Source organism: Vitis riparia, chromosome 8 (genome assembly GCF_004353265.1).
Source record: "Vitis riparia cultivar Riparia Gloire de Montpellier isolate 1030 chromosome 8, EGFV_Vit.rip_1.0, whole genome shotgun sequence".
Lineage (NCBI taxonomy): Eukaryota > Viridiplantae > Streptophyta > Magnoliopsida > Vitales > Vitaceae > Vitis > Vitis riparia.
In genome coordinates, this window is record NC_048438.1 from 19,169,189 (window position 1) to 19,188,777 (window position 19,589).

The following is a 19,589-nucleotide window of genomic DNA, read 5'->3' on the forward strand; positions in this document are numbered from 1 at the left end:
AAAAAGTCACCAACTCACACTCGGTAGATCAAGGTGATAGGCTAAACTTTAAATTCAGATCAGCAACTTCTTGGCGCAAATTTTCAATCTGTACAATCTTTTTTACCAGGCTGTGAGTTTGGTAATTTCATTGATTTGAAAGGGGTTAGGATCGAGCTTCAGGCAAGAAACATGACATAGTACCCAAGCAAATCATACTGAAAAACAGGCTTAACCATGGGCAAGTTCTAAGGATATCTAAGACAAAATCTATGTAATGGTTAAATGAGAATCCTCTTTATGAATTCATCCATGCATATTTGCAACCAATGTTGTTAAATACAAGTAATCAGCACAAGCAGCAGAAATTCAGAGACTCAACTTCAACTAAAAGCATTTACATTTTATACGTGAACATTCTTCCACTATAATTGAAGGGGAATGGGTGTGATTTATTACTTCATGTGTCAAAAGTAAATTTGACAAATTGCCTAGTTTTCCTTGTGAAGATCCCAAGAGAATGGAAACGATGATTCAATAAAAACCTTCAAGCAAAACTCAAAAGACTTCTGGGGAAGAACCATTAGATCATTACTCATGGAAGAACCATTGGATCACTACTCATTCAAACCGGATAGATATAAATAATAGATGAGTAAAATAAAAAATCATAACGATAATCAACAATCTTATCCAGACAATATCAACAACCACATTTATTCTCAGGCATTTGGCAACCAAAGTAAAATGTCATTTCTGCACGCTTATCAAGGCAATGTTGGAAAACAGTAGGTCATACCAAAGTGACCTTCTAAATGAAGTCAGACAAAGGTACAACCTGAGCCAAAGCTGTTTCAAGTCCCCACACATCAAAGCAACCGTAATGGTAATTTTAGGCCCTAACTCACCATATATCAAACTGACCAATAACAAAGGAATCATATCAGAGATTGCAGTGTCAACATTTCCTTGTGTAAACTCTTGGATTGCCATGTTGCCTTGACATGTAGCACAGTGTGAACGGTAAAACATATCAAACTGATTATTATCAAAATGATTTGAAATGTTTCAAAGACCCAACATGCATTTTTTTTGCATTGGACTCTTTCATTAACTGATATTTACGTGAACCAATATGTTCATTCCTACGTGAACCAATTCTTGGTATAGGTTTTGCCATATTTTATCATCTCATAAATGTAAGTAAGAGATATATGGATATATCCATTTCAAGTCAAAACATTATTTTTTTTTTTATTTGTACATCGGGTTCTTTAAAGATAAACATTACGAGCTATTCATAGAAGTGGTATACTATTAAGTTTCGTACGGGATGTATCTCCCGATTGGGTCTCAACTATTGGTAAAGTAGTCATACTTCCTTCACCTAAAGAAGAACTTGATTTAGCGGCTCTTTCCAAAAGGTTAGAGTGCAAATAAAAAACATCTCCTGGATAAGCTTGAGCTTACATGGCCATGTTGCCTTAATTGATTGATGGTCACCTTAACACATGATTTGATACTGCATTAACTTACCAATTACCATGTAGCTTATAGTGTGCATAAATGCATTCATATTAGGTTCATGGGATCTCAAAAATTAGAGAATCCAAAGAAGATGACTAAAAAACACTGGCATAGAGGAAACAAAGAATATAAAAGATGTTTACAATCACTTTTGGCCAATACTGTAATAAAAGTGCTAGCTATAACAGGAGAAACCAAATTATACAAGATCAAATCTCTTCTATTATGAGAAGGCTACTCTTAGCTAACTCAATATCTGTGTGAAGAAATTTAATTTGGACCAAAAAAAGCCAGAGAAAGAGAGGAAGAACAGCTCAAATTGACATAAGCTTTGGACCATTATCTGGCAGACCCATTCCAGCAGCCAAGTCAGCATCAAGTTGGGTATGGGGTGCAGGCCCCATCATTTGCTTTAAACTGCATCAAAAAGAGTGGATTGAAATTAAATGTTCTCTCCACGGATGCTAACACATAGAAGGGCAAGAATCAGTTGTTGCTTGTTAAAATAACTAAGTGAAGATGGTTCCAATCTCAGGTGGAATCCTGAAGGCTCAAACCTAGGTGTCTGTGTAATCCAACCATTCAGCCGACTGATCAGAATCTTTGAATTTGTGAAAATTTCTTGGAGTTAAGCTGCTGAAAAAATAATCCATGTATTTATGCACTTGTGTTACCAAAGTCTTGCATGCCCCAGTTGGCTAAGGCCAAAATGAGATCCTTGCATTCTTATGTTAACAAGAGGCATCATCTATGCAATATTGATGCAAAACAAGATAGAAACAAGATTACCCCTTTAGTCGGGTCACAAGCATCATCAATGCAATACCGATGCAAAGCAATATAAAATCAAGAGGACCCCTTCCATCATGTCACAAGATTGGCCACATTGATACAATGAGTCACAAGCCAACATAGCACCCACATAAATGACAGATGTTCTTCTCTACATCTTCTAATCAAGCACAAGAGGCATGATATGCAAGGTTTCAGAGGTCATCACAAGGAGAGACAAAGCCTTGAGACAAAGGAGTAAGGTAGACATATCATATCGTAGGCTAGCCATGTTGTACCATCAGAATTATAGTTCAAAACTTCTGTTTCTTTCACCTTTATCTTTTCTTCTGTTTCTTTAACTACCATACATTTTTCATGGGTCATATAGCACTTGCTGGTTTTGATTCTTTTCCATGCTCCATTCTCATGTTCTGAATCTTCCTAAACTATTTATAAAATTAGATTTAAAAAAAAAAAAAAAAAAAAAAAACCAATTAGCTTCAATGCATTATTTCGGTTTTCATATAAATTTTCTCTGAGCTATTCAATGCACTATTTAAATTTTCAGTTCTCAACTTTCATATAAAAGCAGGGCAACAAAACTGCAAAAGCTAAAATGAAAGCAAAAATGTTAACACAGACTGCACGACTAAAAAAAGGAAGTTACCATTCTTCTTAAGAAAACTTATAACATGAGCTGTATTAACTCTAAGGGTCTCATTCAGAACCAAAAATATTTTCCTTTTTAAACAATGTATCATTATTCATTTAAAGATTGGGTTACAACAAAGTCAAAACATGGGTGTTATTCCCAGCTCTAATATGGCGGGTACTCATCATTTATCGGAAAAATCAAAACTTTGCAGAATCAATAAATTGATATTTCTTCAAGTACGGTTCTTCCTTATTTATTCCTAAGTATTAGCCTCAACCTCACGACCGCCCTTCTCAAAATATCTTATAGAATCTTCTAGAAAAAACATAAATTAATCAACAATGAAGTTAAGAAGTGCATACCGCTTCTTGTGACGCTTCGTCTTGAAATGTTCATCCCTGACCGCCACATTCGCAAAGTACCGACTGAAACCAGAATTTATGAAATAAAGCACATGTTTAGATACAAAGACACAACTTACCGCCACTCTTTTGGTTGCCAAGAAAATCAAAGAACTTTGAGTCCAACAAATTCTATTAGCTTGCACCTTACAAAAAAGTAAACCCCAAACCTACAAACTTGGGCACAGGTAAAGGAAAGAGAAGATTCAGAAGAAAAAGGAACACATACTCGCAGTGCAAGCAGTAGTATTGGCCCATCCCAGGTAAATCTTCGTCAACGGGCAAGGGCTTCTTCTCACCCTCTGGCTTGTTAAGCTCGTCGTAGACGGCATCGTCGCGTGATTAATTCATAGTCAAGGAAAAGAAATTAACCCTATGTCTGGTTGCAGAGAAAAATCAAGAAAAGAAAATAATTTAAAATTTTTCCTTCAATTTTCTCGGCGACCAAACAGAAAAAGAAAATGGAAGAGAACGATTGAGAAAGTAGATAAAAGGATATCTTTGAGGAGGAATTTGTCACGTCGAGCCGTTTTGTGAGAATATCTTCTCTTCTTAACCTTCCGGCTAGGGCACTTTCCACCCATTTTTAGGGTTTCGTCTGAGACCTCTTTCTTTCTTCAGAACCCTAAATGAACCTAGAGAAAAGAGAGAAGCGAACGATTGAAGAGGGTTTGTATTTATATCTAGCCGAACGACGTCGTTCCTGCTTTTGCCATATATTAATTTAAAACGGTGTCGCTCCAGATAAAAAACGACGTCGTTCTTATATGCTAGGCGCCTTTTAACACTCCCCTTCCCACGTTTTTACCGTTTTACCCTTTTAGCCCTTGTAGAAGGAGTAAGAGAATAATGCATGAAACTTGTTTATTGTCACATAAGAGAACCTTGAAATTTTTTTAAATAATAATAATAATAATTAAGAAAATCTCTTATGTAAAATATTGAGCTCATCTAGTTATAACTTACCGTTACTCCTGAAGCTGAACTTGGATTAACCCATCCAAATTGCAGCTGGCCTAACTCCATCCTGGAATATCTGCAATCTTTTGAGCTAGGCTTTCCTGGATAAGGAATCAACAATGAGCATTTTCTTTAAGAACTCCATTTCCTTACCTGCATTAGTTCCGATTTGAGAATTAATCTCCATGACAAATTGCCTTTGCTTAAGAGAAAAACTCTCATCTGTTGCAGAAAATTATGTGTTAATTTGTTGATCATAAAGGTCAGTTGTCACTTGGCTGCAATGGAATTTAACTTATGACGACACAGCCATTGACTGCAAATCACATTGTGCAGGAACAGTCTGTAGTGGGCACTAATTAATCACTGCTCATACAGTTTACAAGCCAAAATTCAACAACCTAAAACTAATTGATCATGACCAATCCCCCAGTCGTTGGTGGCAGATGAACCCAACCTGCAGACCTGAAAATTTACTAAAATTAAACATCAATGCCTGCTATGGCAGCCATTAAATGAGGTCAACACTACGCAACAAGTTGTGAGCATATTGGAGACTTGATTATGGTGACTATGGTAATCTGTAGAGTGTAGACTACCTTGCTAGTGTCACCTGCAGACTCATCACTGCCTTGTTTCTTTGCAGTCTTATTGCTGCATCATTTGTCTTAGGCCATGAAGAATCTGGTTCCAACTTCCGACTGTTATCAAAACTGCAAATGAACTAATAGGGAAATAAAATATTGACTTGATTAAAATTATCTCTGCAAATTAACAGTGGCATAATTTTATCATTCTGTAAGATTGAGCACACCCCAGGTGTCTACATTGACAAATTAGAAACCAAACATTTGAGATATAGGGGAGCAAAGAGATCAACGTGGTTCAAACTGTAGGAAGAGAGGCAGCTGGGGATTTCTTTGGAGCAGTCCATTCTTGCTTGCTTCTCTTCCCCTTCTGGTCATTAGAACTATGTCAAGTACTTCATGAGTTTATCCATACTGTAATAGAGATTGTTCAAGTTGTAGTCTCAGGCTGTCAGCTGCAACATCATGGATTTTATCACTTGCGTTTGGTTATGAGGGGAAGTGAATTAACAATTTTATTTTCACATGAACCTCACAAATCCTTCTTGTTTCGTGGTTGTGCTCTTTCATCTATTGTGAACCCTCTCAAGCCACAAGACATCATTCTAACTCTCTGCAAAATTGTATTTAACTAGAAAAAAAAAATCTGAAATTAATATTGGTTAAAGCACAAAATAAAGGGGAGTTTCAACCATCTTATCATGAGAAAAAGATAAATATATTCGAAAGGCAGTTGGATAACTTAAGATGGATGAGTAGTAATATGGAAAATGAGTGTATTTATTCGTAAGAAGGTAATCAGCAGAGAAGAAGACAGGAGAAAGAGATGTTTCAAATGGATGGGTTAGAAGGCTTGTTAGAACGATTTGATTGGGTCGAAGGCATCAAATGAAATAATGAGAAACAAATTGATTGGGAATAAATCTAACAAAGATTAATAGTGACTATAACAAGAGTACTGTAGAATGGTGAAAGAGTTTATCCAGCTAACCCTAAATAGTTGAGATCAAGGTTTTATTTAATGGATCAGTTGAGTGGCATGGGCCCTAAATATGATACAAAAAGATAAAGACAGATTAAACATAACAAAGAGGAATTTATTGATTATTTAGTGCATATTAACTTTCAATCTTTGACAAGACAAAAATGCATAACCCTTAATCAAGACCTGTGTTCTTTTGAACCTGCCGTGATCTCCTCTTATGAACCAGATCATAGCATCATGAGAAAACAAACAACAACCTCAAAGATCAATGAGAATAATGTAGTGTTTAGAAATGGTACATGCATTATGACATGGGGTTTCTTGTTTTACCTTTTCTTTTATATGCATGGAGAAGGAGGAGGAGGAGGAACCACATGATATACCAATACTTTCAAAGGCATAGTTCATGTAAGCACCAAGAAAAGCCGACTGTGCCCTTGTATAATTTTAGGAAAACTCAAGATTCTGATTATATCTGCTTCAGAAATACTTTCGATAGACTAAGAATTTGATGATAAAAGAACACTAAGAAATAGCTTCTGTCCAAGTGGGCAAACACATCCGATCATCAGATATATATAAAAGGGTATCTCAAGATAAATTTCATCAATTATATGAAAGATATCTGAAATAAATGTTAAAACTTGATTCTCAAAAATCCCATTTTGATCGTCACAGTAATATCACTGCTGGCAGTGCACATACAAGGAAGCTAAAGAAGACACTTTTCATATGTTAGAGAATAAAAAGAACAGCCCATCAAAGAAAAGACAATTCACCGAAAAAAGGAAAAAGGAAGGGAAACCAGGTCCTCTCTCTCAACTCTTACCTTAAAAGGGAAAGAGAAACTAGGCAAAAGCTGAGAAGACCCATGTGGGCTTATGTTATGCTCAAAGCACCGGAGAATGATAAAACCGAGATGGCATTTGTCTGCAACTGCAGCTGCACCTCTCTCTCTCTGTCCTTCTAGGGTTTAGTTACAGGCTTATCATCCAAGAGAAGGATAATTAGGAACACCAGAAAAAGAAAAAGGAAAAACACTAGGGACTGATAAAAGGTGCAGGTGCAAATGCAGATAAATGATACATCCTGAACCCTAAGCAAAAACTTTTTCCTGAGCCTGAGAGAGGCTAGAGATGACAGCGAGCTTGAGCTTTATACGGAGAAACAGTGAGTCCAGAGGCAATTAAAGTAATATGTATATTAGAGTGGAGAGAGAGAGAGTCACACTCACAACAGTAATTTTGGCATACAAAGGTTACAAGTTTCCAGTATTGGGAAGAGGCATGACCCGAGAGGCCACGTGATAGGAAGGGTGGTGCACGTGGGGATTGGCATCTGAAGCCAATGGGAGGGTGCCACATAGACATGAGTCCACGTGGTAGGCAATTGGAGCACATGTTCACTTGAAAAGTGAGCATATCACATCAAAATAAACGTACCCTCCAGCCAGTTGTGGTGTGTCTTGGTCACTCTTACATTGTCGCATACTTTCACTTTTTAATGCCGACCCGTTGAAATTCTTAGTCCAATAAATTTTCAAATGGTCTGTTGCTTGTTGGTTAGCAAAAGCTTTAGTTTTGTACACAAACAATATTGAAAATAAAGAGCAGTCCTCCTTCTGGAAAATGGGTTAATGAGATGCTGTAAAAAGATTACGTTTGGGTTCTCCGAATCTTAGGAATGTGGGTAAACAACAAGATCCAAGTAATGCTAAAGCAAAGCATCATATCTTCAAAGAACTCTGCCATTATTGGGGCAGAGATGGCAGAGCTGAGATAGGTGGTGTCTAATTCAGCATAACTCTACGGCCGGGTCCACAACCAAGTATCAGAGAAATGCCCCTCTCAGAGGAATTACTATCACACATCCTCCTTTTATCGTCAGCCCTCCACGCCTCACCCAAGATAAATTATAATGGTGGTCAGATTTTTAAATTTCATTTTCATCTATGAGTCGTTGGTGTTTTAATCAAACAAAAGGGACACCCTCCAGTTTCCTTTTTTTCATTAAACAAGGACGCCTGGTATCAAAGTCGCATCGCATATAATTTCGCTTGTTCGAAACAAGTCATTTTCAGCTATATGTGGATGATGAGTCGTGTACATGGCTTTGGCTCCTTGCCACCTCCAGGCTTCAGGGTCGTTACGTGCTCTCCTACATACGCCGCGAATGGTGCGTGTCTAGTGTTCATTTTTCTTAAAAGCCGAGGATACAGGTGAACTAATAAGCCAATGGTAACTAAAAAGAATAAAATAATATTCATATTCAAAAAAATAACTTAAAACCTCACTTTTGATCTTCAACTTTTAATACAAAAAGTGTTTGATGCAAAATAAAGATTAGGAAGTTGCTAAAGGGTATTTTTGTCAAAAAAAAAAAAAACAAACTTCATTTTCAAAAGAGGGAGATAATCTTTCTAAATTTGTGTTTTGAATTATCTTTTTTAATCAAATAACCCCATGATTAATGAATATTAATTGGCTTGTTAAGCCAATACAATCCACAAGAGCAGCTTTTGCGAGATACTTGCCCAGGCAGGGCATATACTTGTTTGAAGCATAACAGCAGCATGCCGTTGCCTAATTCAGAGAGCGGACAATGTATTTGAACTTATGACAGTAAATTCAATCCAACTCCCAATCTGGGCTCTATTTTTGAGTCTTCTTTGTTCCCCAAATAGACTTCCCATTAAGCTATCATTCCTTTGACGAAAATTCGCAAAACACAGCTGCTGTTCTCCTGTTCAGAAATTGAATTTGAACTTCCAAAAAACACGAAAGAGCATTCACAAATTCAGGTACCTTCTAAAAACAAAAGAAACTGTTGCCAATCCAGAAGCATGAACTGAAACATCCAAAAGCATAGCCATTTAATGCACCAACCCAACCCAAGCCCAACCTAACCTAGGCAACCAAAATGCAAATGGGACCACAGGACTGGCATCATTAATTATACTTCCTCAATAAAAAGTCACATGTGCCTTTCCGTGACTGATCCCTGGGCAAACCCAATTTCAAGTTCATAAGACAAAGAAGTCCAACAATATCACATTCTTTATCAAGCTCTGAAACTTCAAATAAACAACGCATATTTTCCCTGTCATGCCATGAGTATAGAATCACAAGACACATGATACTTGCCCATGAATAATACAACAAAATGTCAACAAACATTGTTGTAAGAGTACACAAGGATTGTGGATAGGTTCTTAAAGACCTAGTCCAACGGTGCGGCCATCTCTTCGTCGAAGACCAGCAGTGTATTGCTTCTCTAAATCCATCTGCAATTCCCTCTGCTTCTCGGCATCTTGGTTGTCGGGTTTGTGCTCCACTTTCACCTCGCCTTTCACACCCTACAATTGGCCATATGTACCAAGGCAACCTCAGACTCTAAAACAGTGTTAGTAGGGTGGAGAAATTTTGACAGAGACGAGAACTCATTTAGGAACAAACAACAAAGGGTTCTGTCTGATTTAAACCTTGCTGACTGAACAATCAAACAAATAAATGGAGTCTGAGAATTACCATGAGTTTGTTGAATTTTTCTTGTCTTTCACGATCAGAAAAAAGTGCTGTATCCCAATGATGACCAGACTGTAGAAATTTGAAATTTTTTTCATACATAAAATAAGAAGCCTTAGAAATGGTAGAATGATGGTGAATTGCACAAGGATTCAACAGCCTGCAACATGATTTCAAAGAAATGCTTTGTGATAGGGCCAAGGACCAACCATGGGACCTTAACACCATAATGGATAATCTGCAGAAGGGGGACAGCCTAGGAGAGTGCCCCCTGGAGACTTAAAACCTTCTCTGGTGCTTTTAGCAAAACAATTTGCCACTATGTCACCGAACAGAGCAATTTAGTAGGTTCAAGATATTTAATCATAGTTTTTCCCATCTAGATTTTGTAGATGGGAATGGGTATCTATTATTGTGGGTCTCAATGCCCTCACTTTTGCAAGCTGCAAAACACAAATATTTTGTGCTCGAGGATCTAAGCAGTGAGACTCTGAAGTTTCAAAAATTGAAAGGATATATAACTTGAGAATGAAATACAAGTAAAATTTTACAATACCTCTTCTGCAGTAGTGCTCTTCTTACTCCCCCATAGCAGCTTCTTCTTCTGGTCAGCAGACATGTATCCCACCCCAACAAGGTTCCTATTAACTGTGTTTGTAAAAAAGCTTCCAGATGAGCAGAATACCAAGTAGGTTCAAGATTATTAGAAATATTATTGATTTGATAAATATCTAGGATGTATTTTGATGTCAGATCAACAGGACCAATTCTACTTTCTTTTTACAGCATTTGAAGGAAAATGTATCTCTGATACTGATTAATGAACCATTGAAAAAATGGAGCCACTTCAAAAAATAGTAAAATAATTAATCACCATTTATATTCAGCAACAAGGAAAACATGTCATTTCATGAAAACCTAAAAATAAACTTCATTTATGCACAGAAAAGCTCATCTCAAATGCTGAAGATGGGAAAAAGGACCAATTCAAATGTCATATAAAACTTATTAAAAATGATTGAGAAATATGCAACAAGAAGCAGTGCACTCAACAAATTTTGATGAAGTAAATATAATAAAAAAGGATATTAAAAAATATCAATAATGCAGCACGAAAAATATCAGAGAAGCCAGTCAAATGAATTCTAGGGTCATCTGGATCTTGGATCAATTTGAGGCATTATGTACCTAATTCAGCAGCTTTCATTGCAGCAATTTTTGCAGCATTTAGATCATTAGCAACCTCAGAGTTATTAAGAAAGGCATGTTCTGGTGTCACTTTATCAGCAATGTCTTGAGCCAGCTTGGAACTTGATGACTGCTTCATATCAGCAACAGCAGTGGAGAACCTGGAAACTAATTGACCAACAACAATGCACATAATCAAGAGGATTATAAACTATTGCAAAATAACCTCAGCAAATATTAGGAATGAATACGATAACCATAGCTAACAAAACATGATAAGACAATTACCATCCTTCCCATAATCAGTGCTCTTTTCCAAGCTAACCAGCTTTGGCTTTTTGGCTGCAGACTCTTGATTTTCACTTGCAACAACAGTTTTATCTTCAAACTGCTCCCTAGATTCTCGGTTGTATCTGTCCTTGTGCCTGTCAGTTTTCCATTCATCATATTTCTTCTTTTCATCTTTGGGCGGTTTTTGACCATCCACTTCCTTAGATTCATTTTTATGAACTTCTTTTGAGCGATATCCACCACTGTCCCTTCCTGAAGTTGAGTCATTTCGATGCCCCCTAGATTCTTCATGGGAGATTGAACGGTCACTTTTGTAATCTCCTAAACCCCTGCGATAGTCCTTTCTCTCATCTGGACCATCTCCATCCCTCAAATGCTTATCCTGCTCCCCAGCCTTACTATCTTCAAAATTTGAGTTAGTATGCCTCCTACCAGATCCAGCTCTGTCAGATGATAAATCTTTATCTTTATATTTCTGATGCTCTAGAGATGAGGTTTCTTTCTCTTTATCCTTGCTCCTATACCCTGCATTATCATGTTTATCTCGGGAATACTTGTCCGTGCCTCTGAAATAGTCTCTTGCCCTACTGTGTTCACTTTCTTGCCTTACATGATCAGAATAATTACCAACCCTTGATTCTCGACCAGAACGAGAGGATAAATTATGATGATCTCTATCCCCTTCATCTGCTGCATGTTTCTCTTGTCTAACATGGTCATCATACCTATAATGACCACGGGAACTCCTGGAGGACTGTCGATCAGAATGTCGATATGAATCAGCAGTTTTGCGATATTGACTCCGACCAGCATCCCTGTCTAATTCTCTCCCATCACCCTTCCTTCTTTGCCGGCGATCAGAAACTTTTTCTGAATCTTCCTTTGAAAATATTGGACTAGAGTTATGCTCATGTATAGGACTCCCTGCAAAAAATATAAAAAAACAAAAAAAACAAAAATCATGGATGAGTTCCGAGACAATAAATGATAAAAATGAGCAAGCAATTCATCTTTGAACCACTCTGAGATCTAAAGAAGGATGTGATACTGTTATCTTCAAAACACATTCATAATTCACAGCTTTTTATTTCTCCGTACACACAGATGGAGCTGACCAAAAAATTAAAGTTCACACACATTTTAATAAGGTGCATGCTGAAGTAGGAGGCACGACCCAAGCACACAAGAAGATTTTTTTTTGGATAGGTCAGCCCAAGTACACAAGATATGGAACATTAAAAAGTAAATACAGCAGGGCAAAAATCAAGATCCACAATATAGCACTTCACGTTTAGCTAAGCTCAATAAAACTCAACATAGGCAAAAGAATTAGAAGATGAAAAAGAAAAGGGAAGTAAAACTAGGGATGGCAACGGGGTGGGTTTTTTCGGGTACCCGCCCCTAATGGGACGGGGTTTAAATTTAATAAACAGGTTTTAAACGGGTATGGGATTTTTTTTTTAAAACCCGGGACGGGTTTGGGTATTGCCCCATCCCGCCCCGCCCCGCCTCGTTTACATATAAAATTTAATTTAATTTAAAATTTAAAATTAATTTATTTTACTATTTTTAATATATAGATAATAATAATAAATTTAATAAAATAAGTTATAAAAAATATAATAATTTTATTATTTATAAAATATATTTATTTTAATTTAATTAAAAATTTAAAAGTAATTTAAAAAAAAAAAAAAAAACTAAACGGGGCTGGGCGGGGCGGGTATGGTAATTTTTAAAACGGAACGAGGTTGGGATGGGGGCGACCCGTCCCAAACCCGCCCCGTTGCCATTACTAAGTAAAACCACCGGATGGAAAAAATAAGAAGAAAACAAGGGAGGCCTCAAGGCTGAATACAAAACTTTGAAGAGTATTTTTAAAGCCAACTCAGACCGCTCCAACCAGTCAAATATTCTTCCACCTTCCCAATGCACCAGGAAGGCCACAAAAGAACCATTCTCCCGATATTGTTCCTATCCTTTTCAACAAAACTGCCATGCCAACCACCCAATGTATTTTTAGTACCAAGTAAGAAAAAAGGCAAAGACCACAAATTTAGGAACACACCACACAGGGGAAGAAAATGACTAGCCGACATCTCCTTCTATTTGCACAAACAACATTACTTCACCATCATCCAATCCCTTTCCCATAAGATGGTTGACCATTAGAATTTTCTCCCACACTGTTTTCCAAACAAGGAAATCAACCTTACATGGAGCATATGCCTCCTACCCCCCTACCTACTAGGGGATAAAAGGCTAGCAAAAAGACTTCACTTAGAAGCATCCTGACTTAACGTCCATGCCAGCTTCTCTTCTAATTTAGCTAACAATGTGGTGAACAAGCTAAAAGTGACACAAACAGCTCCAACTCCCCATCACAGAAGCTTCTCAGGAATCTTGGATTCAATGACCCTATCTCATGCAACAGATTAACTACCCAAGCATTTTTTGTACCCCTAGCCAATACCATAAGCGTAAAGATTATTGCTAACACTGAACCTTTTTTATTCATCAATTTCAACATTCCCCAATAATTGTTAAACCGTTTCAAATCTGACAGTACCAAAATCTCTCTATCTAAAACTAATAATGTGCTTATCTATCAAAAAAAAAAAACTAATAATGTGCGTAACACAGACGACAAATTCAAACGACCTCAAGTTTTGGCTTCAGCAAAGAAAGTGATGAATCAACATAAATCATAAGTCCACCACATATTCTATTAAACAGTGATGATCATCAGATGCTCATGTTCCCTACACAAAGCTAACCAAAGATAACACGCTGGCAAGACTATGACTTATCATCCTGCAACCACAGGAAGGTAGTTTAGACTTTCCAGTAATATGATATGTTAAGTGTAATAGCAAAAAAAATAACTACATTCCAGCAATATTAAAGTACAGGAAGGTTGTTTAGACTCTCAGTTATATTGGAATCATCAGGCTTAGAGATGAACAAAAATAGTAAGGATCAGAATACAAATCCATGAACTGACCACCAGATGAAGATGATCCACTAGTTGGAGAGCGGCGTCGGTATTTCCTGTTAGTTGCATCATTTGTAGGTTTACGAAATGCTGTCTTTGCATCAGCCTTATCTCGGGGTGGAGACTTCGAGCTTGAATCCATTAAGGCAAGAATCTAACAGTACCAATATTTCTCTATTAAGCATACATGAAATCAGTATTAAAATAGAGAAATTGCAATCTGCAATTCAATAAAATCACGGAAATAAATTATAACAGTGGATAAGAAAACTAATGCTGGTATAAAAGAAGCAATTAATGGTCCTCCTTGCTGGATGGTTTAGATCGTATCCAAATAGTTAGACCTTTTTTCAGGAGTTAGGTGCGTAAGTCGGCCATTTCCATAATTTAGGAAAACTGTAGATATAGTAAAAGAAAAGATTCCACTTATCAAAAAAAATAAAAGAAAGGGTTCCAATTCTATTATGCCATTATAACAGAAACTAGGGTTTTCAATTCATTTTGAAGGACAAGGACCCACTTTTCTGAAACGCTAAATGTAGCTGACTAGATTCTCCGTATTATGAACCAGGAAGGCTGGTTTTGGTTGTATGGAATTGGAATTGGAGGTCATAGCTCAATTCCATTATTTGGTTGCTTTATACACCAAGGAATTTGGACTTGAATTTCACAGAACCCCGAACCGAAATAAATTGGAAAAAAAAAAAAAAGGAAAAGCAACGCAATAAATCGAACCCAGTTAGGAAGAACCAAACGGGCTCTAAAGAGATACTAGACAGTCACGCTCGTATTCGTTCTTAAGGCAAGACAAAATCCAAAATCTTCAAAACTTCTATCCAGAAAATCGTAACTTTTTCCCTATGCCTAAGGCCTTGTTCGGTTGCTGAGAAACCCCAGTGAAACAAACAAGAAATGACCATTTCAATTGAAAACAATCCTCACGGACACAAAAGAAAAAAACAAAGATAAGTTGATCAAGACGAGGCAAGGCAAACAGGAGGAAGAATAAGTACCTGGATGAAGAGCGGCACCGCTATAGAGATTCGTTGATGGGGAAGATGAGTGGAGCTAGGGTTAGGGTCTGGGTGACGCAGGAGGCCTTTAAAGTTCAAACATAGAAACGCATATTGGGATTGATCTATTGTTAATTTGGGAATTGGGGGTAAGAGGTGTACTTCGTTTTCTATCCCTATTCTCCCTACCCCGTCCATATATTACCACCTGCTTTCCTACGCGGCTAAGCCTCACCTCTTTTTATATTTTCTATTTTTCATTTTCCTTTGGTTTTTAAATCATTTAATTTAAGATATAAAAATAATTAAATGATTTTGCCTTTTTTTATCCATGGATACTATGAACTAAATATATTAAATTAATACTAATTTCTTAAAAAAAAACTTTCCATAAAGGGATTCTTTATATTGTATTCATTTTACAAAATATCTTGATAGGAATATAGATGCTTTATAGATGCTCTACTGAAGAAACACATAACTTTAATGAATATTAATGAAATCCGTTTATGATATCTTAAGATATACAAATTTTATCCTATGGAATCTCGTTAGTCAAATACAGTTTAAGTGCGTGAAAAATAACTTAAACTTAAGTGCACTAACAAATACCATTGTATATTTAACCCTAGATTGCTTTAAGTTTTCAAAAATCTAAAGTATTAGCAATATTGACTTTCTATTATTATTGATTGAATTTTCTATGATTTTTTTTTTTATAAATAAATTTGAAAAACTTAATTTGATTTGAACTATTAGTATCCTTAACTTTGTTTTGTAATCATTAAAACTTGATTAAGAGAATCTTCAACTAACACTACATATGAAAAAAACGATATTTAAAAATAAGATTAACATGACATTTGATAAAATTGAAAATCAAGTATTAAAAAGGTTTAGTAATTAATTAATAATATTAAATTAGTATAAGCCAAAAGTGTTTAATACTGTCTTAATTTAAACATTGAATCTAATTTGACCGTTTGATAACGAAAACAATTAAAGTTTGAAATGATTTTGTATATAATATTTTATGGTGATAAAAACGTATAGTACGAAAATGTAACAACTATTTTACAACATTAATTTTCTTTCTCTCATCAAATTTTCATTATTTTCCTTCTTTATATTTTAGCTTTCTAATGTATTTTTACAAATTTTTTCGAGAAACTAATGTATTAGTAATACAATCTTAATAAGAAATCAATCAAAATAAAATTTAGAGTAAATTATAGGAAAAAAAAAAGGTTATACACCATAAATAATTTTACACAATTGTCACCAAAAATTTAGAAGATTTAAATTATAAATTCTCATTTAAATTTTAAAAAATTTGTTTTTTAAAAGTGTTTTAGCAATATATATTTTGAATTTAATATATCACAAGTAAATGTGAAATTAAAACTTGTTGTCAAAACAAAAATAATGACACATTAATGATTGCTTTTATATTTCAAAAAACAATTAATGAATAGTTATACAATAAAATTTATTTAAATAGATTTAATATTGAAATAATATAATATTTAAATATTTTATTTTAAATTGTTTTTTATAAATTTACAATAGTAATTTTCAAGTCATATGGGTAAGGACATATTTTTTAAAGAGTTAATTGATTAAAAGAGTCATTAAAATCAATTTTAGAAGTTTAACTTTTCATGGTTTTTTATTTTCATTTCAATAAAAATACCATCATTTTTTTTTTATATTTTTTTTCTTTTAAAATATACATGTGAATACTTAAAATAGTAAGAACATTTATGTAAAAAATGAATTATCCACCAAATAAAAACACAATAAATGTTAAATTCACAAATCCGAGGATTGTTTAATCCTTTTAACCAATTAATTTTTTTTATTTAAATATGAGGTTGATTTTATTTCATGAGATAAGACTTTACCTATATTCATTATTGTTGGGCTTTGTGGAGCCTAGTTTTGTTTGATCCGGTTTGACGACCCAACCCGAATAATATTGCATGGCTTTTTAATGGGAGATTTATTGAGGCCTGTTGGGCCTGTTTAGCCCATTGTGGAACCACCTTTTGTAATTAGGGTTTTTTAGTATGGTGGGGTTGTCGTGTTATATATATAGAGAGAATATTGTAGCCGCTACGTTGTACTCTGAATTCTTCCCTGATAATAGTGATATCCCTGCAACTCCGTGGACGTAGGCAAATTGTCGAACCACGTAAATATTGTCTTGTGCGTGTGATTATCTTTTCTTTGGCGTGTGTTTTCTTTATTTTGTTTCTCACGGGTTGGGAATTCGGTTTAATTCCCTACAACTGGTATCAGAGCCTAGGGTTAGGTTTGAGTGGGAGCAATGGCAGAGGAAGCAGGAAAGGCGTCTGGAATAGAAAAGTTTGATGGCACAGACTTTGCATATTGGAGGATGCAGATTGAAGATTATCTCTATGGAGGAAATTGCATCTGCCTCTTTTGGGGACAAAACCTGAGAGTATGAAGGCTGAGGAATAGGCGCTTCTTGACAGACAGGTTCTAGGAGTTATTAGGTTAACTCTGTCTAGGTCTGTTGCACATAATGTTGTAAAGGAGAAGACCACAGCAGATTTGATGAAGGCTTTGTCCGGTATGTATGAAAAGCCGTCCGCAAACAATAAGGTGCATCTGACGAAGAAGTTGTTCAATTTGAAGATGACAGAGAATGCATCAGTAGCACAACATCTGAATGAATTTAATACAATCACAAATCAATTGTCGTCTGTAGAAATTGATTTTGATGATGAGATTCGTGCTCTGATCGTCTTGGCTTCTTTGCCAAACAGTTGGGAGGCAATGAGGATGGCAGTAAGCAATTCTACGGGAAAGGAAAAGCTCAAGTACAATGATATACGAGATTTAATTCTGGCTGAGGAGATTCGCCGAAGAGATGCAGGTGAAACCTCAGGATCTGGTTCTGCCCTAAACCTTGAGACAAGAGGCAAAGGTAATGGCAGATATTCAAATCGGGGTAGATCAAATTCCAGAAATTCTAATCGGAACAGAAGCAAATCTAGATCAGGCCAACAAGTACAATGCTGGAATTGTGGGAAAACAGGTCACTTTAAAAGGCAATGCAAAAGCCCTAAGAAGAAGAATGAAGATGATTCTGCTAATGTTGTAACAGAAGAGGTACAAGATGCATTACTTCTTGCAGTAGACAGTCCACTTGATGATTGGGTTTTGGATTCAGGAGCTTCGTTTCATACCACTCCACACCGAGAAATCATACAGAATTATGTTGCAGGTGATTTTGGTAAGGTGTATTTGGCTGATGGTTCAGCCTTGGATGTTGTGGGTCTGGGAGACGTCCGGATATCTTTACCCAATGGGTTTGTTTGGTTACTGGAGAAGGTTCGACATATTCCTGACCTGAGGAGGAATCTGATTTCTGTTGGACAACTTGATGATGAAGGACATGCAATACTATTTGTTGGTGGTACTTGGAAGGTTACAAAGGGAGCTAGGGTATTGGCTCGTGGAAAGAAGACTTGTACTCTGTATATGACCTCATGTCCAAGAGACACAATTGCAGTTGCTGATGCAAGTACTGATACAAGCCTATGACACCGCAAACTTGGTCACATGAGTGAGAAAGGGATGAAGATGTTGTTGTCAAAAGGAAAACTACCAGAATTGAAGTCCATTGATTTTGACATGTGTGAAAGTTGCATCTTAGGAAAGCAAAAAAAAGTGAGTTTTTTGAAAACTGGCAGGACACCGAAGGCTGAAAAATTGGAACTAGTACACACTGATTTGTGGGGGCCTTCTCCGGTTGCATCCCTAGGAGGTTCAAGGTACTACATCACTTTTATTGATGACTCAAGTAGAAAGATATGAGTTTATTTTCTGAAAAATAAATCTGATGTATTTGAAACTTTTAAGAAGTGGAAGGCCATGGTTGAAACAGAAACAGGTTTGAAAGTAAAATGTTTGAGGTCAGATAATGGAGGAGAGTACATAGATGGAGGGTTCAATAAGTATTGTGTTGCACAGGGAATTAGGATGGAGAAGACCATTCCTGGGACACCACAGCAGAATGGTGTGGCTGAGCGCATGAACAGAACTCTCAATGAGCGTGCTAGAAGTATGAGGTTGCATGCTGGACTACCAAAAACTTTTTGGGCTGATGCTGTTAGCATTGCAGCTTACCTGATAAACCGAGGACCATCAGTTCCCATGGAGTTCAGACTTCTTGAGGAGGTTTGGAGCGGTAAAGAGGTGAAGTTTTCACATTTAAAAGTTTTTGGTTGTGTTTCTTATGTTCATATTGATTCTGATGCTCGTAGCAAACTTGATGCAAAGTCAAAAATATGTTTTTTCATTGGCTATGGTGATGAGAAATTTGGCTATAGGTTTTAGGATGAACAAAACAGGAAAATCATCAGAAGTAGAAATGTGATATTTAATGAACAGGTTATGTACAAGGACATGTCAACTGTAGTGTCAGATGTTACAGAGATAGATCAAAAGAAATCTAAGTTTGTCAACTTAGATGAATTGACTGAAAGTACTGTCCAGAAGGGGGGTGAAGAAGATAAGGAGAATGTAAATTCACAGGTAGATCTGAGTACACCTGTAGTTGAAGTTCGCAGATCTTCCAGGAACATTAGACCTCCGCAGCGTTATTCACCTGTTTTAAATTATCTCCTGTTGACTGATGGCGGTGAGCCAGAGTGTTATGATGAAGCCTTGCAAGATGAG

At 36.2% G+C, this 19,589-nt stretch overlaps 2 protein-coding genes across 6 annotated transcripts; both read right to left on the reverse strand.

Moving 5' to 3' along the window:
- Positions 1 to 1,598: 1,598 nt before the first annotated feature.
- On the reverse strand, positions 1,599 to 3,971 carry LOC117920867 (zinc finger protein 593). 2 transcript variants are annotated; one of them, XM_034838533.1, is made up of 5 exons: positions 3,836 to 3,971; positions 3,566 to 3,674; positions 3,298 to 3,360; positions 2,064 to 2,142; positions 1,836 to 1,923 (listed from the first exon to the last, which is right to left on the reverse strand). In XM_034838533.1, exons 1-4 carry the CDS (start codon positions 3,918 to 3,920, stop codon positions 2,064 to 2,066), a joined length of 336 nt encoding a protein of 111 aa, XP_034694424.1. In that variant the 5' UTR covers positions 3,921 to 3,971; the 3' UTR covers positions 1,836 to 1,923. The 2 variants fall into 2 exon arrangements, with proteins under 2 accessions (XP_034694423.1, XP_034694424.1); XM_034838532.1 differs by lacking the exon at positions 2,064 to 2,142 and having other exon boundaries at positions 1,599 to 1,923.
- Positions 3,972 to 8,788: 4,817 nt separating this feature from the next.
- On the reverse strand, positions 8,789 to 15,060 carry LOC117920547 (arginine/serine-rich coiled-coil protein 2). 4 transcript variants are annotated; one of them, XM_034838148.1, is made up of 7 exons: positions 14,880 to 15,060; positions 13,876 to 14,020; positions 10,869 to 11,795; positions 10,581 to 10,748; positions 9,949 to 10,040; positions 9,396 to 9,464; positions 8,789 to 9,260 (listed from the first exon to the last, which is right to left on the reverse strand). In XM_034838148.1, the coding sequence occupies exons 2-7, from the start codon at positions 14,006 to 14,008 to the stop codon at positions 8,817 to 8,819; spliced, it is 1,833 nt and encodes a 610-aa protein (XP_034694039.1). In that variant the 5' UTR covers positions 14,009 to 14,020; positions 14,880 to 15,060; the 3' UTR covers positions 8,789 to 8,816. The 4 variants fall into 4 exon arrangements, with proteins under 4 accessions (XP_034694039.1, XP_034694038.1, XP_034694040.1 ...); XM_034838147.1 differs by having other exon boundaries at positions 13,876 to 14,040; positions 14,880 to 15,051; XM_034838149.1 differs by having other exon boundaries at positions 13,876 to 14,086; positions 14,880 to 15,051.
- Between the last annotated feature and the right edge of the window lie 4,529 nt (positions 15,061 to 19,589).

Excerpts from the sequence above, each read along its gene's own strand:
- LOC117920867 (XM_034838532.1), bottom strand. The coding sequence starts at position 3,920 with ATGGGTGGAAAGTGCCCTAGCCGGAAGGTTAAGAAGAGAAGATATTCT. Across the intron at positions 3,675-3,835 it reads TGACAAATTCCTCCTCAAAG|GCGACGATGCCGTCTACGAC; the intron begins ATATCCTTTTAT and ends TGAATTAATCAC. Across the intron at positions 3,361-3,565 it reads TACTACTGCTTGCACTGCGA|TCGGTACTTTGCGAATGTGG; the intron begins GTATGTGTTCCT and ends TTCTGGTTTCAG.
- LOC117920547 (XM_034838148.1), bottom strand. The coding sequence starts at position 14,008 with ATGGATTCAAGCTCGAAGTCTCCACCCCGAGATAAGGCTGATGCAAAG. Across the intron at positions 11,796-13,875 it reads TGGATCATCTTCATCTGGTG|GGAGTCCTATACATGAGCAT; the intron begins GTCAGTTCATGG and ends TATTTTTTGCAG. Across the intron at positions 9,261-9,395 it reads AAAAATTCAACAAACTCATG|AGTCTGAGGTTGCCTTGGTA; the intron begins GTAATTCTCAGA and ends ACACTGTTTTAG.